Source organism: Rhinopithecus roxellana, chromosome 12, assembly GCF_007565055.1.
Source record: "Rhinopithecus roxellana isolate Shanxi Qingling chromosome 12, ASM756505v1, whole genome shotgun sequence".
NCBI lineage: Eukaryota > Metazoa > Chordata > Mammalia > Primates > Cercopithecidae > Rhinopithecus > Rhinopithecus roxellana.
The window spans coordinates 111,042,801-111,058,674 of NC_044560.1; the positions used below are offsets into that span (position 1 = coordinate 111,042,801).

General features: G+C 50.5%; 1 protein-coding gene across 2 annotated transcripts; it reads left to right on the plus strand.

The window, feature by feature from the left end:
• Positions 1-13,470: 13,470 nt before the first annotated feature.
• LOC104666684 lies at positions 13,471-15,553 on the plus strand. 2 transcript variants are annotated; one of them, XM_010368810.2, is made up of 4 exons: positions 13,471-14,066; positions 14,717-14,803; positions 14,929-15,013; positions 15,437-15,553. In XM_010368810.2, exons 1-4 carry the CDS (start codon positions 13,695-13,697, stop codon positions 15,487-15,489), a joined length of 597 nt encoding a protein of 198 aa, XP_010367112.1. In that variant the 5' UTR covers positions 13,471-13,694; the 3' UTR covers positions 15,490-15,553. The 2 variants fall into 2 exon arrangements, 1 of the variants encoding a protein (XP_010367112.1); XR_004060408.1 differs by having other exon boundaries at positions 14,717-15,013; positions 15,437-15,551.
• The last annotated feature ends 321 nt before the right edge of the window (positions 15,554-15,874 follow it).

A 15,874-nucleotide genomic window follows, 5' to 3' on the forward strand; every position in this document is an offset into this window, starting at 1 on the left:
CCCGGCTAATTTTTTTTGTATCTTTAGTAGAGACGGGGTTTCACCATCTTGGCCAGGCTGGTCTTGAACTCCTGACCTCGTGATCCACCCGCCTCGGCCTCCCAAAGTGCTGGGATTACAGGCGTGAGCCACTGCGCCCGGCCGAAAAGCAAGTTCTAAAACATCAAGAATGGTTAAGAGTATGGGAAGGTCCAGGTGGAAACGGCGGTTGTTTCTGTGCCTGCCACAAGATGGCAGCAGAGCGGCACCGAAGCAAGTTCTGGACCCCGAAGGCCGCCCGAGGGCAGGCCCGGTTCCCAACCACAACCCGCAACTCCTGTGGGCTTCCCACCCGCTGAGTGAACCATCCACACATTCTCCACGCACGGAAACTGACATAATAAATACGTATTATTATTATTATTATTATTTATTTTTTTTTTTTTGAGGCGGAGTCTCGCTCTGTCACCCAGGCTGGAGTGCAGTGGCTGGATCTCAGCTCACTGCAAGCTCCGCCTCCCGGGTTTACGCCATTCTCCTGCCTCAGCCTCCCGAGTAGCTGGGACTACAGGCGCCCGCCACCTCGCCCGGCTAGTTTTTGTATTTTTAGTAGAGACGGGGTTTCACCGTGTTAGTCAGGATGGTCTCGATCTCCTGACCTCGTGATCCGCCCGTCTCGGCCTCCCAAAGTGCTAGGATTACAGGCTTGAGCCACCGCGCCCGGCCAATACGTATTATTTTGAACTGTGTAGCCAGATACTGTGGCTCACGCCTGTAATCCCAGCACTTTGGGAGGCTGAGGCTGGCGGATCACCTGAATTCAGGAGTTCGAGACCAGCTTGGTCACGGTGGCAAAACCCCGTCTCTACTAAAAATACAAAAATTAGCCGGGCGTGGTTGCAGGCGCCTGCAATCTCAGCTATTTGGGAGGCTGAGGCAGGAGAATCTCTTGAACCCGGGAGGCGGAGGTTGCAGTGAGCCGAGATCATGCCACTGCACTCCAGCCTTGATGACAGAGCAAGACTCCGTCTCAAAAAAAAAAATAAGCATTATATGTTATAGCATTCCAACAAAAAAAATTGAATATGTATTTATGTGTTTCTAAAATATAAGGACTCTTTTTTTTTTCTCTCTCTCGAGACAGTTTCACTCTGTCACCCAGGCTGGAGTGAAACCTTGTCTTGAAAAAAAAAAAAGGCATAAATTTAAAAATATTTGTTTAGATCAAGATCGAAATAAGATCTCTATATTGAGATCTGTTGGTATGTAAATTCTGTGTATTTATTTATTTATTTATTTGGCTCGATCTCAGCTCACTGCAACCACCGCCTCCCAGGTTCTCCTGCCTCAGCCTCCTGAGTAGCTAGGATTATAGGCACCCACCACCACACCAGGCTAATATTTTTGTATTTTTAGTAGAGATGAGATTTCACCATGTTGGCCAGGCTGGTTTTGAACTCCTGACCTCAAGTGATCCATCTGCCTCAGGATTACAGGCGTGAGCCACCACGCCCGACGATTCTGTGTTCTTTAAACCATGTATGTCGGTGCTTTTTTGTTCTAGAAGCTAAGTCTTCATGTAAACTGATACAGAGGAGCAGAGATGACATCCCCAGCTGGCCCTTTGTACTGAATTTGAGCTCATTTGTCCCGCAAGTTGACAAAACCATTCCTAAATGAGACCTGTGCTATGGCAGCAGCAGTTTTTGTTGTTTTGTTCTTAGACAGGTACTCGCTCTGTCGCTCAGGCTGGGATTACAGGGTGAGCCGCTGTGCCAGCTGCTTCATTGCTTTTGACATGGAGATATTGTTCCAGACTTCCTGGCACCTTGGAGTTTAATCCAGGAACTTTGTGCAGGCTGTAACCAAAGACTCTGTGTTGAGATAAGAGAAATTGTATTACTGTCTTGAGTTGGAGCAATTAACTAGATAATGATTACAGCTGTATACACGGAGAACAGAGAAGAGGCGGGTGCAGTGAGCCAGAAGCGAGAAGGTGATGGTGGGCAGGACCCAGGGAAGGTGCTGGGGAGGAGGAGAAGTGGGTGGAATGAGACCTGGGACTCCCTCCCAGAAATTGGGATTGGAGGGATGGTAGGGAGCAGTGCTGAAGTTCCAGGCAGTTGCCATGCCAGACCCTATCCATGAGTGGCAAACTCAGATGACTACAGACCAGGCAAGAAATAGGAATAAGTGAAATAGATGGAAGACAGTAGGGGCTGGTGGGGACTTTGGTGAAGTAGAAATGCATGACTCTCTGTCAATTAGCTTTTGTTGTATTAAAAAACATGGCCAGGTGCAGTGTCCTCACCCCTGTAATTCCCAGCACTTTGGGAGGCCAAGGTGGGTGGATCACTGGAGGCCAGGAGTTTGAGACCAGCCTGGCCAACATAGTGAAACCCCATCTCTATTAATAATACAAAAATTAGCCAGGCGTGGTGGCACATGCTTGTAATCCCAGCTGCTCGGGAGGCTGAGGCAGGAGAATTGCTTGAACCTGGGAGGTGGAGGTTGCAGTGAGCCAAGGCTGCATCACTGCACTCCAGCCTGGGAAACAGAGTGAAACTGTTTCAAAAACAAACAAAAAAACAAAAAAACAGGCCGGGCACGGTGGCTCACACCTGTAATCCCTGCACTATGGGAGGCTGAGGCGGGTGGATTACCTGAGGTCAGGAGTTGGAGACCAACCTGGCCAACATGATGAAACCCTGTCTCTACTAAAAATACAAAAATAATTAGCCAGGCGTGGTGGCAGGCGCCTGTAATCCCAGTTACTCAAGAGGCCTGAGGCAGGAGAACCACTTGAATCCGGGAGGCGGAGGTTGCAGTGAGCTGAGATTGTACCACTGCACTCCAGCCTGGGCAACAAGAGCAAAACTCTATCTCAACAACAACAACAACAACACCCAAAACAGTTGCTTAAAATAATAAGCATCACAGCCAGGCAAGGTGACTCTCTCCTGTAATCCCAGCACTTTGGGAGGCTGAGGTAGGCAGATCACTTGAGCTCAAGAGTTCGAGATCAGCCTGGGCAACATGGCGAAATCCCATCTCTATAAAAAAACACAAAAGTGGCCGGGCGCAGTGGCTCAAGCTTGTAATCCCAGCACTTTGGGAGGCCGAGACGGGCGGATCACGAGGTCAGGAGATCGAGACCATCCTGGCTAACACGGTGAAACCCCGTCTCTACTAAAAATACAAAAAACTAGCCGGGCGAGGTGGCGGGCGCCTGTAGTCCCAGCTACTCGGGAGGCTGACGCAGGAGAATGGCGTAAACCTGGGAGGCGGAGCTTGCAGTGAGCTGAGATCCGGGCACTGCACTCCAGCCTGGGCGACAGAGCAAGACTCTGTCTCAAAAAAAAAAAAAAACAAACAAACAAAAGTTAGCCAGGTGTGGTGGCCTAAGCCTGTGATCCCAGCTACTTGGGAGGCTGAGGTGGGAGGGTCACTTGAGCCCGGGAGGTGGAGGTTACAGTGAGCCAAGATTGCACCACTGCACTCCAGCCTCGACGGCAGGGAGAGACCCTGTCTCGAAAAAATGAAATAAATAAATAAAAATAAAGTGCGTTAAAAAAGAATATCTGGCCGGGCGCGGTGGCTCAAGCCTGTAATCCCAGCACTTTGGGAGGCTGAGATGTGCGGATCACGAGGTCAGGAGATCGAGACCATCCTGGCTAACATGGTGAAACCCCGTATCTACTAAAAATACAAAAAACTAGCCGGGCGAGGTGGCGGGCGCCTGTAGTCCCAGCTACTCAGGAGGCTGAGGCAGGAGAATGGCGTGAACCCGGGAGGCGGAGCTTGCAGTGAGCTGAGATCCGGCCACTGCACCCCAGCCTGGGCGACAGAGCAAGATTTCGTCTCAAAAAAAAAAAAAAAAAAGAATATCTTGGGGAATGACTGTGGGCTATCGTAAACGTAATAAGGTAGTTACTCTAATTGTAGCTGCTGTACAAGATGTAATATCTTTGCTGGAACAAGTCAACAGAGTCTGGTATTTGTATGCTGTTATTAACCTGCCTAATGCCTTTTTCTCCATATCAATTTTCAGAGACCACCAGAAGCAGTTTGCTTTTAATTGGCAGACCCAACAGTATACCTTCAGAGTGGTATTTCCAGGCTACAGCAGTTCTCCTGCTCTTTGACACAATATTGCCCACTAAATCTTGATCATTTTGACATTTCACAAGCCATCACATCGGTCTGCTACAAGAATGACATTACGCTGATTGGTCCTGATGAGCAACAAATAGCAAGTACTTTAAATGCTTTAGTAAGGTATGTATGAATGAGAAAGTGGGAGAAAATCACTATCAAACTTCAGGGATCCCCCCCACCTCAGTGAAGTTTTGGGGGGTTATAGGAGAAGAAAAATATTTTTTTCTTTCTTTTTTTTTTTTTTTTTTTTTTTTTTTTTTTTTTTTTTTTGAGACAGAGTCTCGCTCTGTCACGCAGGCTAGAGTACAAGTGGCACGATCTCAGCTCACTGCAACCTCCGCCTCCTGGGTTCAAGCAATTCTCTTGCCTCAGCCTCCCGAGTAGCTGAAATTACAGGCGCGGGCCACCACGCCCATCTAATTTTTTGTAGTTTTAGTAGAGACGGGGTTTCACCATGCTGGCTAGGCTGGTCTCGAACTCCTGAGCTTGTAATACGCCCGCCTCGGCCTCCCAAAGTGCTGGGATTACAGGCATGAGCCATGGTGCCTGGCCTGAAAAATATTTCTTCTTTAATCCTCATAAGTTCCTAGTTGGAATGTACCCCTGTAACAAAAGATAAATTAATAAGAGAAAAACAAACAGAAGCTTATTAACATGTATATTTCTTATACACATGGGAAACACCCAGCGAATGAGTAGTTCTCAAAGAGGTGGCTTCGAATTCCAGCTTATACAGCATCTTCAGCGAAAAACAGAAAATTTTTAGAGAAATGATGGAACAAAGGAAAAGGTGTAGTAACTTGTGAGAAGCCAAATAACAGCAGATGAAGTCTAGTTAGAAAACTCGTTGGCCCGGCACAGTGGCTCACGCCTGTAATCTCAGCACTTTGGGAGGCTGAGGCAGGCAAATCATCTGTAGTCAGGAGTTCGAGACCAGCCTGGCCAACGTGGTGAAACTCTACTAAAAATACAAACAAAACAAAACAAAAAAACTATCCGGGCATGGTGATGGGTGCCTGTAATCCCAGCTACTCGGGAGACTGAAGCAGGAGAATCGCTTGAACCCCAGAGGTGAAGGTTGCAGTGAGCCGAGATTGCACCACTGCACTCCAGCCTGGGCAACAGAGCGAGACTCTGTCTCAACAAAAAAAAAAAAAAAAAAAAAGAAGAACACTTGTTAATGTAGATTCCTCTGGTACCATCTCCAGGCTGGTAAGGATCTAAAATTATCTTCAGGCCAGGCACAGTGGTTCATGCCTATAATCTCAGCATCTTCAGAGGCTCAGGCGGGAGGATTGTTTGAGCCCAGGAGTTAGAGACCAGCCTGGGCAATAGAGTAAGACCTCACCTCTATAAAATTAGCTGGGCACAGTGGTCCACAACTGTAATCCCAGCTATTCAGGAGGCTGAGATTGGAGCATTGCTTGAGCCCAGGAGGATGAAGTTGCTGAGCTGTGATCGCATCACTGCACTTCAGTCTGGGTGACAAAGTGAGACCCTGTCTCAAAAAGGAAGGAAAGAGGGAAAGGAGTGAGGGAGGGAAATAAAGATATCTTTTCTTTTCTTTTCTTTTCTTTTCTTTTTTTTGGAGATGGAGTCTTGCTCCATCATTGCACCCATCATTGCTTCATCATTGCACCCAGGCTGGAGTGCAATGGCTTGATTTCGGCTCACTGCAATCTCCATCTCTGGGGTTCAAGCAATTCTCCCTCAGCCTCCCAAGTAGCTGAGACTACAGGCGCACACCACCACACCCAGCTAATTTTTTATATTTTAGTAGAGAAGGGGTTTCACTGTGTTGCCCAGGCTGGTCTCGAACTCCTGAGCTCAGGCAATCTGCCTGCCTGGGCCTCCCAAAGTGCTGGGATTTCAAGCATGAGCCACCGCACCAGGCAAGAAAGAAATATATTTTTTCTTTTCTTTTCTTTTTTTGAGACGGAGTTTTACTCTTGTTGCCCAGGCTGGAGTGCAATGGCGCCATCTCGGCCCACCGCAACCTCTGCCTCCCAGGTTCAAGCGATTCTCCTGCCTCAGCCTTCCTAGTAGCTGGGATTATAGGCATGTGCCATCATTCCCAGCTAATTTTGTATTTTTTTTTTTTTTTTTTTTTTTTTTTTTTTTTTTTTTTGAGACAGAGTCTCGCTCTGTCTCCCAGGCTGGAGTGCAGTGGCCTGATCTGAGCTCACTGCAAGCTCTGCCTCCCAGGCTTACGCCATTCTCCTGCCTCAGCCTCCCAAGTAGCTAGGACTACAGGCGCCCGCCACCTCGCCAGGCTAGGTTTTTTTTTTGTATTTTTTAATAGAGACGGGGTTTCACCGTGTTAGCCAGGATGGTCTCGAACTCCTGACCTCGTGATCCGCCCGTCTCGGCCTCCCAAAGTGCTGGGATTACAGGCTTGAGCCACCGCGCCCGGCCTAATTTTGTATTTTTAGTAGCGACGGGGTTTCTCCATGTTGGTCAGGCTGGTCTCGAACTCCTGACCTCAGGTGATCCGCCCACCTCGGCCTCCCAAAGTGCTAGGATTACAGGGGTGAGCCACTGCGCCTGGCCAAGAAAGATACCTTTTCTAAGGTGAAAGACAAGTTGCTGCAACTTGCAGTACTTACCACAAAGAAAGAAGTACAATGGTTGGTAGGTTTTTTTATTTGGGAGGCAACAATTGAGTATGCTGTTTTGACCCATCTGCAAAATCACTCACAAGGCTACGTGCTTTGAGTAGGGACCACAGCAAGAGAAGGCAATAGGGTAAGAGCAGGCTGCAGCAGAAGCTGCTTTACCCTTAACAAGGCCGGAGTCCTTCAACACTAACCTCTGTCGCATTGGCTCCTAGACTTTAAGCCAAACTTATTGTCCTCTGGCTGTTCCTTATGACTAATGAAATGAGGAAGAAGAAACTTGGCTGGGTGAGGTGGCTCAGCCTGTAATCCTAGCACTTTGGGAGGCTAAGGAGGGTGGATCACGAGGTCAGGAGATCGAGACCATCCTGGCCAACATGGTGAAACCCTGTCTCTACTAAAAATTCAAAAATTAGCTGGGCGTGGTGGCGGGTGCCTGTAGTACCAGCTACTCGGGAGGCTGAGGCAGGAGAATCCCTTGAACCCAGGAGGCAGAGGTTGCAGTGAGCAGAGATTGCGTCACTGAACTCCAGCCTCGCATCAAAGCGAGACTCTGTTTCAAAAAAAAAAAAAAAAAGAAAAGAAACTTGAGCCTGGCTTACAGCTAGTCTGTACATCATGCTGGTACCACTCAAAAGTGGACAATGGCAGCATTACAACCTCCTTTAGGGATGAACCTGCAGGGCAGTGGTCTGAACTTCTTGCAGGTTGGGTGTGGTGGTGCACACCTGTAGTCCCAGCTACCTCGGAGGCTGAGGCGGGAGAATCGCTTCAACCCGGGAGGTGGAGGTTGCAGTGAGCTGAGACTGTGCCACTGCACTCTGCCTGAGCAACAGAGCGAGACTCTTCTCCAAAAAAAAGAATTTCATGCTGCACATTTAGTTGTCCAGTATGCCTGCAGGGAGAAGTGGCCGGAAGTATAGATCCATACTAATTTATGTGCAGTTGCTAATGGTTTGGGTGGATGGTCAAGTACGTGGAAGGAAGAAGACTGAAAGATTAATGACAAGGAAGCTTGGAGAAGTATATGGATGGGCCTCTCAGGCTCTGCACAGACTGTGAAGATATTTGTGTCCCATAGGAGTGCCCACCCAAGGGCAGCCACTGCAATGAAAATTCCTTTTTTTTTTTGAGATGGAACCTTGCTCTGTTGCCCAGGTTGGAGTACAGTGGCACGATCTTGGCTCACTGCAACCGCCGCCTCCCAGGTTGAAGTGATTCTCCCGACTCAATCTCCCAAGTAGCTGGGATTACAGGCACCTGTCACCACACCCGGCTAATTTTTTGTATTTTTAGTAGAGACAGGGTTTCATCATGTTGGCCAGGCTGGTCTCAAACTCCTGACCTCAGGCAATCCACCCGCCTCAGCCTCCCAAAGTGCTAGGATTACAGGCGTGAGCCACCGCACCCAGCCAAAAAAAAATTTTTTTTTTTGAGACGGAGTCTGGCTGTGTCACCCAGGCTGGAGTGCAGTGGAGCGATCTCAGCTCACTGCAAGCTCCGCCTCCCAGGTTCATGCCATTCTCCTGCCTCAGTCTCCCAAGTAGCTGGGACTACAGGCACCTGCCACCACGCCCGGCTAATTTTTTGTATTTTTAGTAGAGACGGGGTTTCACCATGTTAGCCAGGATGGTCTCCATCTCCTGACCTCATGATCCACCCGCCTCGGTCTCCCAAAGTGCTGGGATTACAGGCGTGAGCCACCGTGCCTGGCTCAAAAATTCTTAATGATCAGGCAGACAAGATGACACTTGTGTGCATGAGAGTCAGGCTCTTTTCCCAGCCACCCTAATGTTTGCTCAATGGGTCCATGAACAAAGTGGCCATAGTGGCAGAGATGGAGGCTATGCACGGGTTCAGCAACATCAGCTTTCCCTTGCCATGGCTGTCCTGGCTACTGTTACTGCTGAGTGCCTAATCTGCCAACACCAGAGACCAACACTGAGCCCCAATATGGCACCATTCCCTGGGGATCAGCCTGCTACCTGGTGGCAAGTTGATTACCTTGGACCTCTTCCATCATGAAGAGGGCAAAGATTTGTCCTCACTGGAATAGACAGATATCCAGAACATGAACTTCCTTCCCTGCCTTTAATGTGTTTATTGTCACCACCATCTGCAGACTCAAAGCATGCTCATCCACCATCATGGCATTCCACACAGCATTGCCTCAGAACAAGAAATCCATCTGAGTCTGGGTGCGGTGGCTCACATCTGTAATCCCAGCACTTTGGGAGGCTGAGGTGGGAGCATCACTTGAGACCATGAGTTTGAGACCAGTTTGGGCAACACAGTGAGACCTTGTCTCTACTAAGAACACCAAAAAAATTAAGCGAGCATAATGGGATGCACCTGTAGTGTCCCAGTTACTTAAGAAGCTGAGTTGAGAGGATCACTTTGGCCGAGGAGATCAAGGTTTCAGTGAGCTATGACGGTGCCACTGTGCCCCAGCCTGAGTGACAGACCAAGACCTTATTAAAAAAAAAAAAAAAATCATTTGAAAGTGAAGGAAGTGCAGCAATGGGCTCCTGCCTATGGAATCTTATAGAATCTTACTATCTTCCCCATCACCCAGAAGCAACCGGCCTAACTGAATGGTAGAATGAGTCAGCAATGACTCCATTAAAGTACCAACTGGGAAACAATACCCTGCAAAAATGGGATTGTCTTACAGGACATGGCCTGTGCTTTGCATGAGAGAATTTCATGTTTCCCCATAGTGAGAATTTACGGGACTGGGAGTCAGGGGGAAAGTGAGTAGAAATGGTTCCTCTCTCTGTTACACACAATAACTTGAAGAATCGCTTCTCTCCTCAACAGCTTTGAGCTCTGCTAGTTTAGAGATTTCGGTCCGCATGGAGAGGAATGCTTCCACTGGGCACACAATGGATCCAAGAACTGGGAGATAAGACTTCCACCTGAACATTTTGAGGTCCTTGTGTCACTGAAGCAACAGGCAAAAGATAAATAAATAAAGAAAGAAAAGAAAAAGAGGCCGAGCACAGCGGCTCACGCCTGTAATCCCAGCACTTTGGGAGGCCGGGGCAGATGGATCACCTGAGGTCAGGAGTTCAAGACCATCCTGGCCAACATGGTGTAACCTCGTCTCTACTAAAATACAAAAAACTAGCCAGGCACGGTGTCATGCACCTGTAGTCCCAGCCACTCAGGAGGCTGAGGCAGGGGAATCACTTCAACCCAGGAGGCGGAGATCATAGTGAGCTGAGATTGTGCCACTACACTCCAGCCTGGTGACAGAGCAAGACTCTGTCTCAAAAAAAAAAAGAAAAAAGAAAAAGAAAAAGAAAATTAAGACAGTCAAAACCATGGTATTAACTTTTTTTTTTTTTTTTTTTTTTTTGAGACGGAGTCTCGTTCTGTTGCCCAGGCTGGAGTGCAGTGGCGGGATCTCGGCTCACTGCAAGCTCCGCCTCCCGGGTTCACGCCATTCTCCTGCCTCAACCTCCCGAGTAGCTGGGACTACAGGCGCCCACCACTGCGCCCGGCTAATTTTTTGTATTTTTAGTAGAGACGGGGTTTCACCGTGGTCTCGATCTCCTGACATTGTGATCTGCCTGCCTCGGCCTCCCAAAGTGCTGGGATTACAGGCGTGAGCCACCGCGCCCAGCCTTTTTGTTTTGTTTTTTGAGACGGAGTCTTGCTGTCACCCAGGTTGGAGAGCAATGGCGCAGTCTCAGCTCACTGCAACCTCTACCTTCCAGGTTCACGCCATTCTCCTGACTCAGCCTCCCGAGTAGCTGGGACTACAGGCGCCCGCCACCATGCCCAGATAATTTTTTGTATTTTTAGTAGAGACAGGGTTTCACTGTGTTAGCCAGGATGGTCTCCATCTCCTGACCTCGTGATCCACCCGACTTGGCCTCCTAAAGTGCTGGGATTACAGGCATGAGCCAAAGCGCCCGGCCTAACTTTGTTTTGTTTTTTTTTTTTTTGAGATGGAGTCTCGCTTTGTTGCCCAGGCTGGAGTGCAATGGCGTAATCTCTGCTCAGTGCAACCTCCGCCTCCCAGGTTCAAGTGATTCTCATGCTTCAGCCTCCCGAGTATCTGGGATTACAGGCACCCGCCTGGCTAATTTTTGTGTTTTTAATAGAGACGGGGTTTTGCCATGTTGGCCAGGTTGGTCTTGAACTCCTGACCTCAGGTGATCTACCTGCCTTGGCCTCCCAAAGTGCTGGGATTACAGGCATGAGCCACCGCGCCCGGCCTAACTTTGTTTTTTTTGTTTGTTTTGTTTATTTGTTTGAGATGGAATCTTGCTCTGTTGCCCAGGCTGGAGTGCAATGGCATAATCTCCGCTCAGTGCAACCTCCGCCTCCCAGGTTCAAGTGATTCTCATGCTTCAGCCTCCCGAGTATCTGGGATTACAGGCACCCGCCTGGCTAATTTTTGTGTTTTTAATAGAGACGGGGTTTTGCCATGTTGGCCAGGCTGGTCTTGAACACCTGACCTCAGGTGATCCACCCGCCTTGGCCTCCCAAAGTGTTGGGATTACAGGCGTGAGCCACTGCACCCGGCCCCCATGGTATTAACTTTGTGTTAGAGAATCTGTGGATACTTGGTATTTTAAGAATCTGTAATATTTAAGGCAAACTGGCCTATTCAAATGACAGGTCAATCTTGTAATTCCATTGTAAAATGTGGAATTCAGTTGGTGACTAAGACTTACTTGAAATCTGTTTAGGCCGGGCGCGGTGGCTCAAGCCTGTAATCCCAGCACTTTGGGAGGCCGAGACGGGCGGATCACGAGGTCAGGAGATCGAGACCATCCTGGCTAACACGGTGAAACCCCGTCTCTACTAAAAAATACAAAAAGCTAGCCGGGCGAGGTGGCGGGCGCCTATAGTCCCAGCTACTCGGGAGGCTGAGGCAGGAGAATGGCATAAACCCGGGAGGCGGAGCTTGCAGTGAGCAGAGATCCGGCCACTGCACTCCAGTCCGGGCGACAGAGCGAGACTCCGTCTCAAAAAAAAAAAAAAAAAAAGAAAAGAAATCTGTTTATGTATAGTTTATGAATTATTATTATTATTATTTTTTTTTTTTGAGGCGGAGTCTCACTCTGTCGCCCGGACTGGAGTGCAGTGGCCAGATCTCAGCTCACTGCAAGCTCCGCCTCCCGGGTTTTCGCCATTCTCCTGCCTCAGCCTCCCAAGTAGCTGGGACTACAGGCGCCCGCCACCTCGCCCGGCTAGTTTTTGTATTTTTAGTAGAGACGGGGTTTCACCGTGTTAGCCAGGATGGTCTCGATCTCCTGACCTCGTGATCCGCCCGTCTCGGCCTCCCAAAGTGCTGGGATTACAGGCTTGAGCCACCGCGCCTGGCCAAGTTTATGAATTTTTGATTCATAAAAGTTATTTAAGAATTGAAGAGTCATCTGTTCATCTGGTAAGTCAGCCTACTTGTGGCTTTTTTTTTTTTTTTTCTGAGACAGAATCTCACTCTGTCACCGAAGCTGGAATGTACTGGTGCAATCTTGGCTCACTGCAGCCTCTGCCTCTTGTTTTCAAACGATTTTTGTGCCTCAGCCTCCCAAGTAGCTGGGATTACAGGCGCCCGCGACTACACCTGGCTAATTTTAGTATTTTTAGTAGAGACAGGGTTTTGTCAGGTTGACCAGGCTGGTCTTGAACTCCCAGCCTCAAGTGATCCACCTGTCTTGGCCTCCCAAAGTGCTAGGATTACAGGCGTGAGCCACCACGCCCGGCCCTACTTGTGGCTCTTAAATGGAAAAACCTAACATTAAATTTACAAGCATAGTTTGAAAGTGTTAAAGGAATTTAATAGTTATAAAACCCCTCTTTTTTTAAAAGAGACTCTGGCTGGAAGTGGTGGTTTGGGTCTGTAATCCCAGCACTTTCGAAGGCCAAGGCGGGCAGATCACCTGAGGTCGGGAGTTTGAGACGAGCCTGGCCAACATGGTGTAACCCTGTCTCTACTAAAAAATACAGAAATTAGCTGGGTGTGGTGGCGGGTGCCTGTAATCCCAGCTACTTTGGAGGCTGAGGTACAAAAATTGCCTAAACCTGGGAGGCAGAAGGTTTCAGTAAGCCAAGGTCGTACCACTGCACTCCAAGGTGTGCAACAGAGCAAGACTCTGTCTAAAAAAAATAAATTAAATAAATAAATAAGACAGAGTGTTAAAAACCTTTTAGAAGTTGGGTGTAGTGACTCACACCTCTAATTCCACCACTTTGGGAGACAGAGGTGGGAACATTACTTGGAGGAGTTGGAGACCACCCTGGGCAACACTGCAAGAGGCTGCCTCAAAAACAAACAAACATTGTCTATTGGCTGGGTGCGGTGGCTCACGCCTGTAATCCCAGCACTTTGAGAGCTTGAGGCTGGCGGATTTTTCATGCTCAGGAGCTCGAGACCAGCCTGGACAACATGGTGAAACCCAGCCTCTACAAAAAACCCAAAAATTAGTTGGGCATGGTGGTGTGCACCTGTAAGTCCCAACCACTCAGGAGGCTGAGGCAGGAGGATCGCTGAACCTAGGAGGTCGAGGCTGCAGTGAGCTATGATCACACCACTGCACTCCAGCCTGTGCAAAAGAGCAAACCCTGTCTGAAAAAAAAAAAAAAAAAAAAAAAAAAAGAAGAAGAAGAAGAAAAAAGGAAACCTTTTAGACTAGGCCAGGATCTTTCCTGGTTGCTAAAACCATTAGGACAACTGTGCCGCACCCCGCTGCCTGCCAGAATTAGAGAGCTATAAATAGATATGATGTGTTTCTTCGGGTAACATAGAATACCGTTTTACCCCCAAAGACTTCAGATTATGTTTCCTAAAAACAAGGTCATTTAACGTCTCAACAAATCTCCGAGAAAGATCCTGCCTTAGCCCTCACATTACAGATACGGAAACAGGCTCGGAGGTGCAATCTCTGGCTGTGTAGACAGAACAGGGAGTTGGAACTCGGCCTCATGCCTTTCCTTCCTCACTCTCACATACCAAGGGACAGGGAGAGATCCGGGGAGGAGTTGCACTTGCCCCGGGAGGAAATCTCCAAAAATCTGCAAAAACGGATTCCCTGGTACCGCTTTCCGCTCCTGTCCCAACAGAAATTCCGAGACCGAAAGGGATGCGCATTGCGGCCCGGGGTGAGGGTCTGGACCGCCTCCTCGACCTGCCCCCACCCCAGCCCCAGCCCCAGCCCCGCCGTGTCCCCAGCTGTCACGCTGCGCGCAGCGGGCGGGGTCTGGGGTTCCTGGACAGGGGAGGGCAATGCGTGTCCTTGGGCTGAGAGGAGAGGTGACTCCGGGGGAAGAGGACGAGGCAGAATGCAGGCCCTGCGGGTGAGGCCCCCATGGGCTGGGCCGGGGCCCCCCACCCAGAAAACCCTGCCCTAATACGCGACTCTCCAAGTACCCCCGCATCTGGGGCCTTGGAACGTGAGCCCCCTTCAGGGCCGGGGACTCCCCGCTAAACAACCTGGGTCCCCTCCCGCACAATCCACTCTTCGGAGACAACTGGGGACCCCCACTCCGGCCCAAAGCCCCGGGTTTGAACTTAACATCTCGGGAACCCTTAACACCGGAAACGTAACATCCTGGCCTCACCCAGGGCTTCTCAGGCAGCCTGGACGCTCCCGGGGACCTCCATTCCGGTCCCCACGTTCTCGGGACCTGGTTTCCTCCCTTTAATCCAGGAAACCCTCCCCCGACAAAAATCTCAGGACTTAGACCCCCCAGAACAAAGTCATTCTGGGTCCCCTCCCTTCCAGGACCCTCTAGGCAGCCCGGTCACCTCCAGGTCAGACTCTAGGGCAAGTCCCCTCCCCACCCAGGCTGGCAGTTCGCGGGTAGTAGAATCCAAGTTATTACCCTCCTCGCCTTTGGGACGGTCGCTAGGGATGGGGCTGTCCCCACGTCCAGGTCTCAGCGGGGTTCCCCTTCAGGACACCCCTCCAGGTGCCTCCAATACCCGCCCACCTCCCACCCCGCAGGTCTCCCGGGCACTGATCCGTTCCTTCAGCTCCACCGCCCGGAACCGCTTCCAGAACCGAGTGCCCGAGAAACAGAAGCTCTTCCAGGTGGGAGGGGCGGGGCTGGGGTGGGGGGATCCGACGCGCCAGCCGGAGCGCACAGAGCAGGGGGCAGGCGGGGCGCCCTCAAAGGAGCAGCCGGCATCCTTCTCATCAGACACCCCCACATCCAGGAGGACAATGACATCCCGTTGTACCTGAAGGGCGGCATCGTTGACAACATCCTGTACCGAGTGACAATGGGGCTGTGTCTGGGAGGTGAGCTCAGGGCACAACCCGGCCCAAGCTGCGGGGGAGGCGGGGCTGGACCCAGGGTAGGAGGCGGCTGGTTTCTGGCCAGGACTCACCAGGATCTGGGTTGGGGGTTGGCGTTTAGGAAGGGGGTCGAGTACTGAGCTGGAGGGAGGGGAGTCATAGGGCTTGGGCTTGTGTCCCAGGACGGGGGCTGGGCTAGTAGTGGGGCTGAGGCCGAGGGAGGAGTTGGGGAGGAAGCTCCCAGCCTGACCTAGATCAACGCCAGGGGCCTTTACAATAGGAGTCCAATCTGGGAAGGGAGCTGAAGCCCAAACTAGAGCTGGGGTCCAGGCTGGGAACTGGGGAGTCTGAAGAAGGCCTTAAAAGCCCGGGATGTCCAGGGAGGGGATTAGGTCTCATTCTGTCTCCCGCGCTTCCCCTTTCTAGGCTCCGCCTACAGCATGTACTGCCTTGGCTGGGCCTCCTTCCCCAGGAATTAAGACCAGGAAGCCTGGGGGGCCTGAGGGACTTGAACAAGTGTCAATAAACGCTGGCCTCTGTGTGTGTGTGTGTGTGTGTGTCCACCTCTTCCCACCAAGCCCATACTCCTGCCAGCCAGTGATCTCTGCCCCGTGGACTGCCCACTACCTCCAGCCCTCGGTGCCTCACGCTGGACCAGGGCTAATCCTAGGATGTCGCTACCTCTGGGCCCTCTGCTGAGTACCCCAAACAGTACCCATAGGCTGCCCCTAGGGACCCGGGGACATGGGGTGGTGTCCTCAAGTGGGAAGGAAGACACTGACCATGGTCCATGACACAACAGAGGCAGAGGCCAAGTGTGGATGGAGAAGCTGCAAGAGGGGCAAACATGGCCTTGGGAGACAG

What these genes read in the sequence shown, in the direction of transcription:
- LOC104666684 (XM_010368810.2), top strand. Translation starts at nt 13,695, where the DNA reads ATGCCTTTCCTTCCTCACTCTCACATACCAAGGGACAGGGAGAGATCC. An exon ending in AGAAACAGAAGCTCTTCCAG is followed by an intron (nt 14,804 to 14,928) that starts GTGGGAGGGGCG and finishes CCCCACATCCAG; the next exon opens with GAGGACAATGACATCCCGTT. An exon ending in AATGGGGCTGTGTCTGGGAG is followed by an intron (nt 15,014 to 15,436) that starts GTGAGCTCAGGG and finishes TCCCCTTTCTAG; the next exon opens with GCTCCGCCTACAGCATGTAC.